The sequence below is a fragment of the Mastacembelus armatus genome, chromosome 8, assembly GCF_900324485.2.
Source record: "Mastacembelus armatus chromosome 8, fMasArm1.2, whole genome shotgun sequence".
Taxonomy (NCBI): Eukaryota; Metazoa; Chordata; class Actinopteri; order Synbranchiformes; family Mastacembelidae; genus Mastacembelus; species Mastacembelus armatus.
This window is the reverse complement of record NC_046640.1, coordinates 12,652,562-12,664,984: the sequence shown is the minus strand read 5'-3', so window position 1 is coordinate 12,664,984 and position 12,423 is coordinate 12,652,562. Positions and strand designations below refer to the sequence as shown.

At 40.5% G+C, this 12,423-nt stretch overlaps 2 protein-coding genes across 3 annotated transcripts; both read left to right on the top strand.

Moving 5' to 3' along the window:
• The first annotated feature begins 204 nt into the window (after positions 1–204).
• igfals (insulin-like growth factor binding protein, acid labile subunit) lies at positions 205–2,954 on the top strand. The gene is made up of 2 exons (XM_026326162.1): positions 205–266; positions 392–2,954. Exon 2 carries the CDS (start codon positions 397–399, stop codon positions 2,128–2,130), a length of 1,734 nt encoding a protein of 577 aa, XP_026181947.1. The 5' UTR covers positions 205–266; positions 392–396; the 3' UTR covers positions 2,131–2,954.
• Positions 2,955–3,506: 552 nt separating this feature from the next.
• LOC113141620 (uncharacterized) lies at positions 3,507–12,074 on the top strand. 2 transcript variants are annotated; one of them, XM_026326153.1, is made up of 30 exons: positions 3,507–3,684; positions 3,841–3,939; positions 4,065–4,199; positions 4,310–4,411; positions 4,508–4,607; positions 4,696–4,807; positions 4,947–5,189; positions 5,276–5,563; positions 5,648–5,792; positions 5,873–6,064; positions 6,168–6,308; positions 6,421–6,612; positions 6,712–6,819; positions 6,977–7,121; positions 7,222–7,507; positions 7,856–7,938; positions 8,103–8,257; positions 8,540–8,666; positions 8,809–8,937; positions 9,028–9,183; positions 9,393–9,683; positions 9,870–9,923; positions 10,166–10,329; positions 10,418–10,559; positions 10,693–10,787; positions 10,885–10,999; positions 11,296–11,510; positions 11,608–11,693; positions 11,786–11,855; positions 11,997–12,074. In XM_026326153.1, exons 1-30 carry the CDS (start codon positions 3,598–3,600, stop codon positions 12,060–12,062), a joined length of 4,323 nt encoding a protein of 1,440 aa, XP_026181938.1. In that variant the 5' UTR covers positions 3,507–3,597; the 3' UTR covers positions 12,063–12,074. The 2 variants fall into 2 exon arrangements, 1 of the variants encoding a protein (XP_026181938.1); XR_003296763.1 differs by lacking the exons at positions 11,608–11,693; positions 11,786–11,855; positions 11,997–12,074 and having other exon boundaries at positions 10,869–10,999; positions 11,296–11,434.
• Positions 12,075–12,423: the final 349 nt, after the last annotated feature.

The window sequence follows — 12,423 nt, the reverse complement described above, 5'->3', positions numbered from 1 at the left end:
ATATAACCATTAAAAAAGATTTGCTATTATCAAATTAATAAATGACTAGGTCTATTATTTAAGATAATAGGAAAAAACTAGCATTTATACGTAATATTCTGCACAAGTATAATGGAGATGCATGGGTTAATTTTTCACATTCAGTGTGTCTGAGCTTTGGGGGTTTAACAGACTTTCCACTGAGCATACAAACACTTGCACAAGGTTCATTCAGTACTTCACAGCCTGTCCACCTAAAATCGAGACCTCTCAGGTTTAAGGTTAAGGTAAGCAAATTTAACCTCAAAGCATGAAAACATGCAAAATTCTTTAAAAATACAGTTACAGAAAGAGAAAGGTATATGCATTCTGTATTTGACGATGCTGATTTATGTTTATATTCTGTCTAGAGCTGGTATGAAAACCATTGTGGCTTTTGTGCTGTGGGTACTGGGAACATCACTGGTGTTGCCAGACCCTAACACAGCAGGAGAGAAGGTGACTGAAGAGCCTATTCCATGTTCTAAGGGATGCACCTGCCTGCACGATGACTACAGCTTTGAGCTCAACATGTATTGCAGCGCTCTGAGCCTCACACAAATCCCTTCTGACATGCCCACATCGACTCACTCTCTCTGGCTTGATGGCAACTCGTTCACCTCACTCCCAGCAGCGTCTTTTAGGGATCTGACTAATCTGGATTTTTTGAATTTACAGAATGGCCAGTTGGTGACACTTGACCCACAGGCTTTCAAGGGACTTGGGTCTCTAGCACACATTCACCTTGAGCGAAATCGCCTGCGTGCTTTACCAGGTACAATCTTCCAGAATACACCTAACCTCGCATCACTCAGCCTGCACAACAACCAGCTTACTCGTATTGAGGACAGACTGTTCACAGGACTCTCGCACATGTGGCTTCTCAATCTAGGGTGGAACTCTATTGCAGTCTTACCTGAGACAGCTTTCCATGACCTGCAAAGTCTACGAGAGCTTATCCTTGCAGGGAACAGACTTGCTTACTTGCAGCCACAGCTCTTCCAAAATCTTTTTGAGCTCAAAGAGTTGGATCTAACTGGAAATTATCTAAAGGTCATTAAAACTAATGTTTTTCTTAAACTAACTAAATTGCAAAAGCTTTACCTTGCCCAGAATCACATTGTGACAGTGGCACCCAGAGCTTTTGCAGGCATGAAGTCACTCAGGTGGTTGGATCTCACAAACAACAGACTGACTTCCCTGCATGATGATACTTTCTTGGGCCTGCACAGTCTTCATGTGCTGCGTCTCTCAAACAACTCTATCACTGGGATTAGGCCGAGAACTTTCCGTGATCTGCAGTACTTAGAAGAACTACGACTCAGTTACAACAAGATCCGAGCCCTTGGGGAGAGGATCTTTGAAGGGCTTGGACACTTGGAGGTCTTAGAGCTAGAGCGCAACCAAGTACAGGAGGCACAAGTGGGTAGTTTCACAGGCCTCTCTCATGTCGCTGTCATTAACCTGTCTGGAAGCTGTTTCCACAGTCTACCAGATCAAGTGTTCAAAGGCTTGTCAAAGCTTCACAGCCTTCATTTGGATAGAGGCTGCCTAACAAGGATCACAACTCAAGCTTTCACTGGACTCCATGGTCTGCGGAGGCTTTTCTTAGAGCACAACAACATCTCTGTTGTGGAACAACAAAGCTTTGCGGATCTGGTGGGCCTATTAGGACTAGATTTGAGTTTCAATAAGTTGGAGGTTCTCACACCCCACACATTTTCTGGCCTCAAGAATTTAGATTACTTGCTACTGTCCAACAACAACTGTCTACAGTTTTTGCAGAACAGCACAAAACAGCTACTACCAAAGCTGCGTTATCTGGATCTGAGAGAGAATGCTCTTACAAGTATGGACCCTGATTTGCCAGAGAATATGGAAAAACTTTTGCTGTCTGGGAACCAGTGGAAATGTGACTGCGGTGTCCTCCCACTCAGAAACTACAGCTTGAGGAATCCATTGGTGGTACCTCGGCAAGTGGAGACCCACGCAGAGGGTGAAGAGCCCGACACAACCATCACCATACACAATGACATCAAATGCGTCAGCCCACAGCATCTAGCTGGTCAGGACCTACGGGACATCAGCAATGAAGTCTTCCAAAACTGCTAAGCAGACACAGCTGGTTGGTACACAGTACAGAATATTACAAAGGTCTTATCTGCAATATTTTCCAGCACAATAAATTAATTTAGCTTCTGATTTCACAATAAAAGTATAATGTTAATGCGTAATTCAGGTTCTGATTTCAGATTAGTTATTATTAGAGACAAGGTTGTCTGTATGGTTTAGAGTCCATCTTGTCTACTCAAATTCAAACTCAAAACATTTGTTGTGGATTTTTTTCCATTAAGGTTTTCCTTTAGGCATTCCTGTCATCAAATTTATTCACATTCACATTTAATATAACTATAAAGCTGAAGCGAAAGAAGTATTGTTTGAGTGGTCTTTTTATCGAAGACAATGTGTTGTGTTCCCCAAAAATGTATAATTAGTTATATTTTATATATTTTAAGGACCTGAGACTTAGTGCTTTGGTGGGCAGTGCTTGATATGGAGACATGTCTGTTTTTATCTAAAACATGAACAGACTTGAGTGTGAGACATTTGGATGTAATGCTATAATTTCAAATATTTGAATGCTGAAAGTTTATTTTTCTTTTATAACACACTTTCTTTCAGTCTTGAACACAGTTACATTAAAGTTAACCTGATGGCCCTTATGTTGTGTAGTCTGCCTAAAAATAAACAGATAGACTAGAGAAGGCTGGACGACTATGACATTTACCTGTATCTTAAATGGAAAATAGGCAAATATCAACTAATAATAAGCGCAAAACCTACAATTATGCCATTTTAACCGTGTTGTACACTTTAACCGTGTTCTCTGCTATTCAGTGTAGTTAAACTAATAATATTAAAGTTAAGCTCCATTTTTCCACTTTAAAAAAATTGCACTGTTGGGAAATTGTCTTCGAAATGCAATAAATGTATTCAAACCTGTGTGATTTCACTTTCTTAAACCTGTTTCTCTTTGCTGCCGACAAAAATAAATAAATAAATAACTCGTAACATCCAGGAGACAGTTTAAGTCTGAGTAAGTTACTCATCTACATTACAACGATCATCCGCCACAGACACAATAAGTCGGCTAGCTAACGTTAGCTAGCTTAGCACCGGACAAGTCATGTTGCATTTCAACAGGTCAGAACAGCAACATGTTCATACAGACGATGTTGCATATGTGCAGCCTGCTAAGCGTAACCTACCATGGACATTTCTCCCCCGGTTTCATGAGCAGACACGCCGAGCGGCCTCTTGGCTAACTCCGGCGCTGTCCAGGTGACACGTTAAAGGGCGTCCAGTGAATTTTACGCGCCTTAAGTAATTGTTAGTTCCGACATTTCTGGTAGCGTCTGAACGCAACATTGTTGACACGTGCTACACACAACAGAAGCTTTCTGTTACCATTGGTAACCAGGGATTTGCCCCACTCACTCAGTCAGTAACACATAAAAAGGGACTTTACACAATAAAAGTCCCTAAACTTATTTTCAGCTTTGTTTCTAACAACTGGAAATGGATTTGAATCACTCGTCGTTTTGGAATTCAATTTTGGAGAAAGTACAACCACATATACGGACCATCGAGTTTAGTTCTTCATCGGTATGTTCCTCCCTTCGTATAGATTTGCTAATTAACGTTAGTAATATTTAGTTACATTGTTTCATGTTTGTTTAACAGCTAGGCCTACCTAATAATATACAAAACGTTATGTACAAAAAAGCAGCAAATAAATGTTACTTTTTATTAATGTTACAGTCTGAGAATGAAGAGACTGTATTTCAAAGGCCAGGTGGACTTTCCCTGAAGATTCCTAAAGACGTTGATAGTTTTTCAATTGAAGACACTGAACTGGAGGTTAGTTATATATAATAGTACAAATAATTGTACTAATATCAGGATCCCACAAACAAACATGAATTGTTATTAGTGAAACTTCTGTGTGTGTGTGTGTGTGTGTGTGTGTGTGTTTTCTCCATCAGGAGCTGCTGAACCATGACGCAGAGACATGCTGCTCAGAAGTGACATGCAGCCTGAACATGAAACTGGATGATGAGGAACATGTAGAAAGCTCCACTGCACCTCAGTGTGGTAAACACTCTAATGATGATGCTGAGGTGCGTTAAAGAAAATCTGCGGCTACTGTTCTGGGGAGAGTAAAGCACAGTAAAACCATGATACACTCAATATGCACCATTTCTTTTTCTTTCCTGTTTCACCATTAAAGGTAGATACTTGTGAGAGTGATACTGTAGAGCTAGATGTCTCTATAAAAACAAACGAGGACAACACAAAATCCTATGAGGGTTTCCCTGTTCTATCATTTGCGGTGAGTTCAGGAAAGTAAGAAGAAAACATCCTCTTTTTTAGTCACGGTCTATGGAGGTAAATATTTCATATATGCATACATATTATATACATTTAGAGGCTTGACCAGTGGGATCTGGATAATGTCTTAAAAAATCTGACAAAGGATCGGCTGTCTCTCCGACAACGTGCAGCTGAACTTGTTGAAACCCATGCAAGTAAGTAATTATAACATACACTCCTGAAACTACGGGGAACGATAAAGGGTTTGTGGGTAATTATGAAGGGTTATGTATTTTTTCATAGATAGTGACAAGGACAAGTCCCAGGCGAAGCTAATGGAGAGGCTAGTTGCTTTTTGTAAGAGCCAGTCATCTCAATCTATGTCAGAGCCTGTGGAAAGTCCGAACCACATCAAGTAAGTCAAAACACTTTTAAGTTTTTATAATCAAATTTGTAGCATAATAATAATGATCACCACCCCTGCCACCCAGGATAGCACAAACAAGTAGTACATAATGGATGGATGGATAATAATAATCACCTGTTTCATGCAGACAGGATAGTGTTTGGAATAAAACATCAGAAAGGATGGCAGCAGAGATGAAGTTGAGCCACCAGGAACGTCCCACTGTCTTTATTGACTTGCGTTGCCCTGATCCTTCAATAAAACCACAAAGAACATCCCCGAATGTTTCATCAGTGTTTAAGTCACCAGCCAAACACACCACTCATCAGGCAGTTCCACCTGCAAAAAACCCCAATCTTGATACCCACACACAATCGCGGTTGGCATACAGGTAAATATCACCCGCTTTAGAAACAGTTGTCATGCTTCAGTCAGCAGATCTTGTTTCAGGCCATACTGTCACATATTGTCTTTTAGGGAAGTGACCGGCAAGACTATGTTGCTTCAGAAAATAAGGGAGATGAACAGGAATGGGAATAAATATCCCAATAAATATACACATTCTCCAGATTCAGTGCTAGCAAGCAAAGCAGAAGATATAAAGGATAAGCCATCTCAGCCTGCAGAGTCACTATGTAGCCATGACTCACAACATCTGTGGGAAGGTAAACAATCTTCAGCTCTGCAATCAGAGTCCAGAGAACCTAAAATAGGAAGCCCACCAGCCTTTCAGCAAAGTTCAACCAAAGAACTGAAGCAGCAAGGGTATGTTGTTTTTACTTCACTTGTTCAGCACATTGTTCACAATAAAAAAAAAAAAAATCTTAACAACACTGATGCATCTGTCAGTCACCAACAGAGACAAAAGCTCAAGCAGAGACTGCAGCATGAAGAGCAGCGGCAAATTCTCAAGCAACTGGAAATACACCGTCCAACCAAATCTGTTTATGAGAAGCAGCCAGCTGCTGAAGGGACAGATGTTCTTTATGATTTTGTAAGCGTCACAGAATTAAAAAAGAAATACACTTACTGCACTGTAAAGTTTGCATTTATTAATTCTGAGTTTTGTTTCAGGAAGTAACACATCTACCGTCAATCAGGACTCTGCCAGAAGATATTAAAAGTGAGGGCTGCATGCTGCTGACTGTCAGTCTCTCCAGTCCTGGTATGATTGGAGGCAGAGCTCATGGAAAGAGAAAACATCTGTATTCAGCTGCGACTAAATCACACGTCTACAACACTTTAGTGGCTTGGTTTCTGTCTTTGGTTAGTGAGCACTGACCTCTCCCTCCTATTGCACGCCAAAGTTTGTTGCTGAAACTAAATTCATGCGTCAACCACATTGACTCCCTTGTTTATATGTTAATAGGTTGGCCCAGACCCACATCATGATAAAGATGTGGACAGTGTAAAGGTCCCATTCTGGGTTGCAGGACTTCAGCAGCTGTGGACAGAGGATGGACTGGCTTTGCATGTTTTAGCTGTGGCTCGTCACTGTTACACACCAAGGGTGAACAGCTAGAAAACAAAGCAAATGAAAAAAAAAACAAAAAAAAACACTTAAAGCTTTACGGTGTCTGACAGTCTTGGCACTGATGCTGTTCCTTTTGTTTGTTTTGTAGAAAAGGGACGTAGACGTCCATGCACCTTTCTATAACCATGTCTGCAGGTTTCTTTCTGAGACCTCTCTCAGTCAGATTGCCCACTGGCTACCAGAGCTCCAGATCTTGCTGGCCCAACAAGCCTTTGCCTCACCCGTCCACCTGCCTTCATCCAGTTTAAATTGTTTTATCGCTGCAATTTCCAACAAAAAGGTGGTTTGCCGCAGCAAGTGTTATTTAATTGATTTCCAAGCACTGAGATGATTTTGCATTCTGTTGACTGTAGCTTGTTCCCTTGGCTTTGTATTTCAGGTTATAGATAGAACATTTGGTTTCAGTCCAGGGTTTTTCTGGCAGACTGTGGAAACTCAGGAGTGTGTTTGTAAGAAGAGAGAAACAACACAGGAGCTGCACACAGAGGTGGGCATATTGTCTTCCAAAAGTGGACTTTGCTGTGCTAGTACTTTTTTTTTTATAGTGTTCTTGTGATTCTAAGTAGCATTCAATCACAAGGAAATCACCAAAGTTGGACCAACTTTAGTAACATTTGTTAATTTTCCCTTTATTTTTCTTTTAGGCATCATTTGCCTTGGCATGCAGTGACTTCTTCTTACATCCACTCATAACACACTATACCTTTCACCTTGCTGTTGATTTTGGACTCGATGTGTGTGGTCTTCGACTCCTTTATCCAACAGAGAGGTTCCTGAGTGACAGCGCTGGTGGGACATAGTTAAAGTCATCTATGATTATAGGACATTTGTCAGTGTCTTCACTGAATAAAAAAATGAATTTAAAAAACACTGTCCCTCTGCTTCATAGGTGCTATACCAGTTATCCAGAGAGATGATGAGACCTGCCAGCCTGTCCTTGCCCTAGCTGTTCGTGGCTCTTATGCTCGCTCAGTGTTAAATGATTTAAATAGGTCCTTACATCCTTTGGTGTTAAAAAAGACAGATCACACTCCTGTCCGCCCTCTCCACTGCAACAAAACGCCATTCTTCTATGCACCTTCACTGGCCTGTGAAGTCCACAGGGAGCTGTGTTTGTGGTTTTCAGGAAGATTTCCCGAAGGAATTACATGGGATCACAACCACCCTCTGAATAGGTTTGTTGTTTAAATTCCACATTGCTTCCAGTCATTTAACAGCCTGACATTTGGGAGTTTTGAATATGTATCATGAGAAACACAACTTCATTTTAAAATAAGTAAAAATGCTTTTAAAATCAAACTTCTAAAAGAAACCTTAAAATGAATACCTTTGGATAAACTACAGTTAAATGACGCATCATGACATGTTAAAGATGTACTTCCCAATGCTAATATATATCTTAGCAGGTTTCTATAACTAAAATTCCTTAGAACCAACATGTACTTTATAGTGCATACTAAAGCATTCTTCTTATTATTGTATTATTTTTATTCTAATAGTGACACCCTCACTTTTGTTTGTAGAGTTCCACCTTTGGGTGATGGAATCATGGACAGCCTGCTCACTTTGAGCAGCTCATCTGCCTTTCTGTGTGCTACAGCTAAAGGTAACTCAGCAAGCTAAAACACAAGGAGGAAGAGTGGCTTGTGTCCACTTCTCATTTCAACTTTTATTCACTCTGTCCTGAGGGGGGTTTGGTTTGCAGGGTTTGCTCTGAGAAAAAACATTTTTACATAAGCAGAGCTCCTAATTCTACGCTCTCCTGGTTAGCTGACATGCTCCTTGTGGTGTCGCCCGTCGTGCATCCATGTTGTTACGGCAAAGTATTGGCTGTATGCGAACATAGAGGCTTCAGTTTGATGGGGCTGCAGAGACTGCATCTTCAGAGCAATGGAGCCGCAGTTCTTGGACTCACCAACCAGCAGGTACAACTACAAGCTATTCAGTCAGTAGTCAGTAGTTTCTTGTGGTAGTATATTTTATAATCTGTACTGTTAAAAACAATTTTAATATCTTTTTTCTCTAGTTAGTTGTAGGTTAGCAGAAGTACTGTACAATGCTTAACCTGCAGAGATGCTGTTGAAATTCAGGAATGACTCCTTTTAAGAAATGAAGAAACATATAACAGAATCGTTTTGTTGGATTTATTTATTTTTTGCTGCAGGCCTGTTTTCCTGCTGTTCTTGAAGTCTGTGTATTTTTTCTAGGCAAAAATCTTCTGCAGTCCACCTAACGTGACTGTGGATCAGGCGCCTCTGGAACGTGCCTCTCAGTGTCTGGTGTTGATACTGAGGAAAGAAAATGCAATGCACCACAGTGTTAGTCTTCCAGCAGGTGTCATCTTTGATTCTATCCATGGCATAATTCAACTGCATAAATTACAGTGCAATTTTGAATGTAATAATTTAGTAATTCTGAATTGTCACATTTTTCTTTGCCATTATAATAACCTTGTCCGACTGTCATATTGTTTCAGCTCTAATGAGAGAATTCAAGGCTCAGAGCCTTCTGGGTAATATACACTTCAGGGGTGATGGTGTTGAAGCATTGGAGCCAAGCTCCTGTTTCCACACTGTGCCTTACAGCAGTAACCTCCAGATATTTGGTAAGCACTGTGTGTTGAGAGTCATCCAAGCCTTCAGCAAACGCTTTTTTTTATTGCCATTTATGTTTCTGCTGTATCGTTTATTTTTAGTCAGGTGTATGTGGACAGTGCCAGATCCTTCCGGTGTGATCCTGTCTCATAACAAGTGCCCATCCAGCTCTAACTTGGAGCAGGTGGTGATTTTGACCCTTTGTGGGAAGGATATGAGCCAAGGCCTGAGCCTCCTACACAGGGTGCTGACCGAAGGTGGGTGGGGTTCAACCCTATTTCCGAGAACACAGCTTGTCCTGGATTTTGAAACTAGAGGTGGAAATCAGCAAAATAAACTTTTAAATACACAGAGCAGCACAGCTTGATGGATAAATAAATTAATGATTGTCTTACTGAAATATTTTAACAGAATTCTTATGTTTCATTTTCACTTTGTTTTTAAATTTGTGCTCAATTTGATGTAGGACATGCAGAGTTTCAGCTGCTTGGCCTGAAGTGGCTGCCTGTGTTGACTCGACTTCAGGCCAATGAAGTGAGTCCTTATGAGGTGGGCGAGCTGCTCTTCCACAGCAGCGTGGACAAGCTGATGTCCTCACCTGCTCTAGTATGCGCCCTCAGACGGATGGATGCCTTTGCTTCACTGAGGAAGCTCCTACCGCTCGACTACCCTGGTAACCTGAGTGTCCTGATGTCACCCACACCTGAAGTGGCCTTCAGACAAGCCTCCCTGTTCTTTGAAGATGAGACGATTTTTGGTACGTTTGTTGAGTGCTGTATTGAATATGTAACTGGAAGTCCAACATCAAATTTATTGATGGATATCTGAGTTTGAAGAGTCTAAATCTGTCATTGCTTATCACAAATTTTAATGAGAAATAAGCAGATAGTCTTGAGTGTATAAGCTGAGAGAGAGCTCATCATCCCACTTCTTTCCTCAACAGGTCCCAACATTTGCCCACCTCAGAATGCTCCTTCACAAAACTGCAGCACAAAAGGTTTGAGTAAAACAACAAAGCAACTGCTGTTAAATAATATCAGCTTTTTGATTTTGATTCTGACATTACAAACATAAATTTCTAACACCACACAGCACATTTCAATTACATATTTAACTGTCCACCATGCTTTGGTCCTAGTGTGTCAGTCAAAGGAACCAAAATTGAATTTCAGGCTAAAAGATGCGTCATTTTTTGACATGGCATATTTGTGAAGAAGATAACTTTGTGTTTGCATGTAGAACCACAGATGCGGCTCACAGTGTGCCTGTTCAAGCCAAGAGTTTGGAATCACAGTCTGGATAAAATACTCCACAAACTCCAGCAGAGTGGCCTCATATTGGTGGGCATGCGAGCAGTGACCCTGGACAAAAATGATGCTACCTCACTAAACCTGGCAGAAAATGTAACTTTCAATATGTCTACTGGACAAATTTGTTTTCGCTGATGCAAATTGTAAACCTAATGACTCATAGAGTGTTACTTGTGTGCAGGACCCCTCAGACTTGGAGGCCCACAGAAAGTACCTGTGCTGTGGTCCCTCACTAGCTGTCTGCCTCCAGGGGGAAAATGCTGTGAAGAGGCTGTTAGATCTACTGCATCAAGAGCACTCATCCCTGTGGACAGACTCTTATGGTATGGCTTATTTATATAATGGCTTGAGTGGTCATTGCCCTGTACTGCACATTGGTACATACATTACATATATGCAATGGTACATTTTAGAACAGAATTGCAGTTTATGTTACTGTATCTAATGATCTTATAGGATCAGGCTCATATGAAAAAGCAACTGCAGATGTGAAGCGGTTTTTCCCAGATGGGCTCTGTTGTACTGAGACCAGCACAGTGAGACAAGAACAGGTATAGGTCGCACAGGACTGCTGGTGACTATACCTCAAAATTGATTACAAGAACTTGATTACATGGTCTGAAATACAAAAGATATTCTGTATTTCAGATACTCAGGATGTGCTTGGATGCTCTAGCATCCGTGAAACGTGAACATATCTGCACATTGGCCCCTGTGGCTAAGCAAAAGCTTACACCTTCAATGGGATCAGGACCAAATGGAGGTTTGAACTATTTTCCTGGTTTTATTTTTGTGTATTTAGCACTTTAACCTATATCAAGGTTGCTTTAGTGGTGTACTCAGTCAGAGGAATCTTCCATTATGTTAAACTTAAAACATTGAGCATTACATGGATCAATCATTTGTCAAAACAAAATGGGTCCCTGAATTATTTAATCATTTATTAGGACTCTGGCAGGCCTATTTAGGAAAGCATACACAAATATGACTAAGTTCCAGATGACCTTTGTAAGTCATAAAGAAAACAAATGTTCTGTTTTGCTTGTTTGATTATACCAGGGTCCCTGATACACAGTGCTCATTGGCAGACAACCTGTCTGCTGATCCCCTTAAATGCTCCACCACTCAGCCAAGTGCCAGCCCAGCTAGAGATGCTGGGGCAGCTGCTGAGGTCAGGCTGCCATCTGGTGGCTGGGAGGATGAGCACACTGGATAGCAAGCAGAGTAGACATATTGCTGAGATGCTGAATGGGTCACTGAGTGGAACTGAAAAGGTGAGGGCTCAAGCTTTGTTAAAGTTGCTTTAGAGCAGACTTGTGCAAACAGTGCAGTCCGCAGTTCATTTTCTCTCATCTCTTGTGTCTTTAAAAGATGACTCACCTTTACATGGCCACATGTCTCATCATAGCTTTGCAAGGGGAAAACGTTGTGACTGGCTTCAACTTAATCCTCAACAGGTATGAAAAAAAACCCAACTCTAACCCTTTGTCGATACATTTACAATATATAAATAGCTTTTTCCTTTCTATTTCTGTCATTGATATAATAGCATTTACAAGGAGAGGTCAGACCTAGAGAAAGTGGGAAAAGTGATTATCTACCCAGAAAGTGAAAAAGAGGTAATTGTTAAAATATTCAGCTTTTAGCTTCACACCTTGCTTTTTAAAATAGATTATCCTTGTGCTTTATTATTGTCACAAATATTTTTCAGTTGATGCGTCATGTAAGTCACCTTTATACTGTGCTGTTCTCTCCTATAGGCGAAGCAGCTGATATGCTTCCTATTTGATGCCGAAAGCTGTCGTGCTATTGCGCCATTATTTTAAATTTATACAGACACAAGCAGCATCGATATGTATTTTCATAAGGTGTCTACTCTGAAAAATGCATTTAATAATTTAAGTCATTCCATAATATTTTTTCATGCTCCTGTTGAACAATAAACATAATTTGAACTAAATCCAACTCATCTGGTGTCCGCTTGACTTCAGGGCACAGGCAGTGTTTTAAATTTATTATGAAAGTTGTGCTTGAGACAAAAAGTTTTCACACATTTCAGATGAAAAATTATTTTAATTCTCAAGATGATAAAAATAATTTTGTGAACTCTATAAACCATTGCATAACTGTAGTGTAACAATTTAACAAGTGTTAACAAACTAGTAATACACTACAGAAAATATGCAG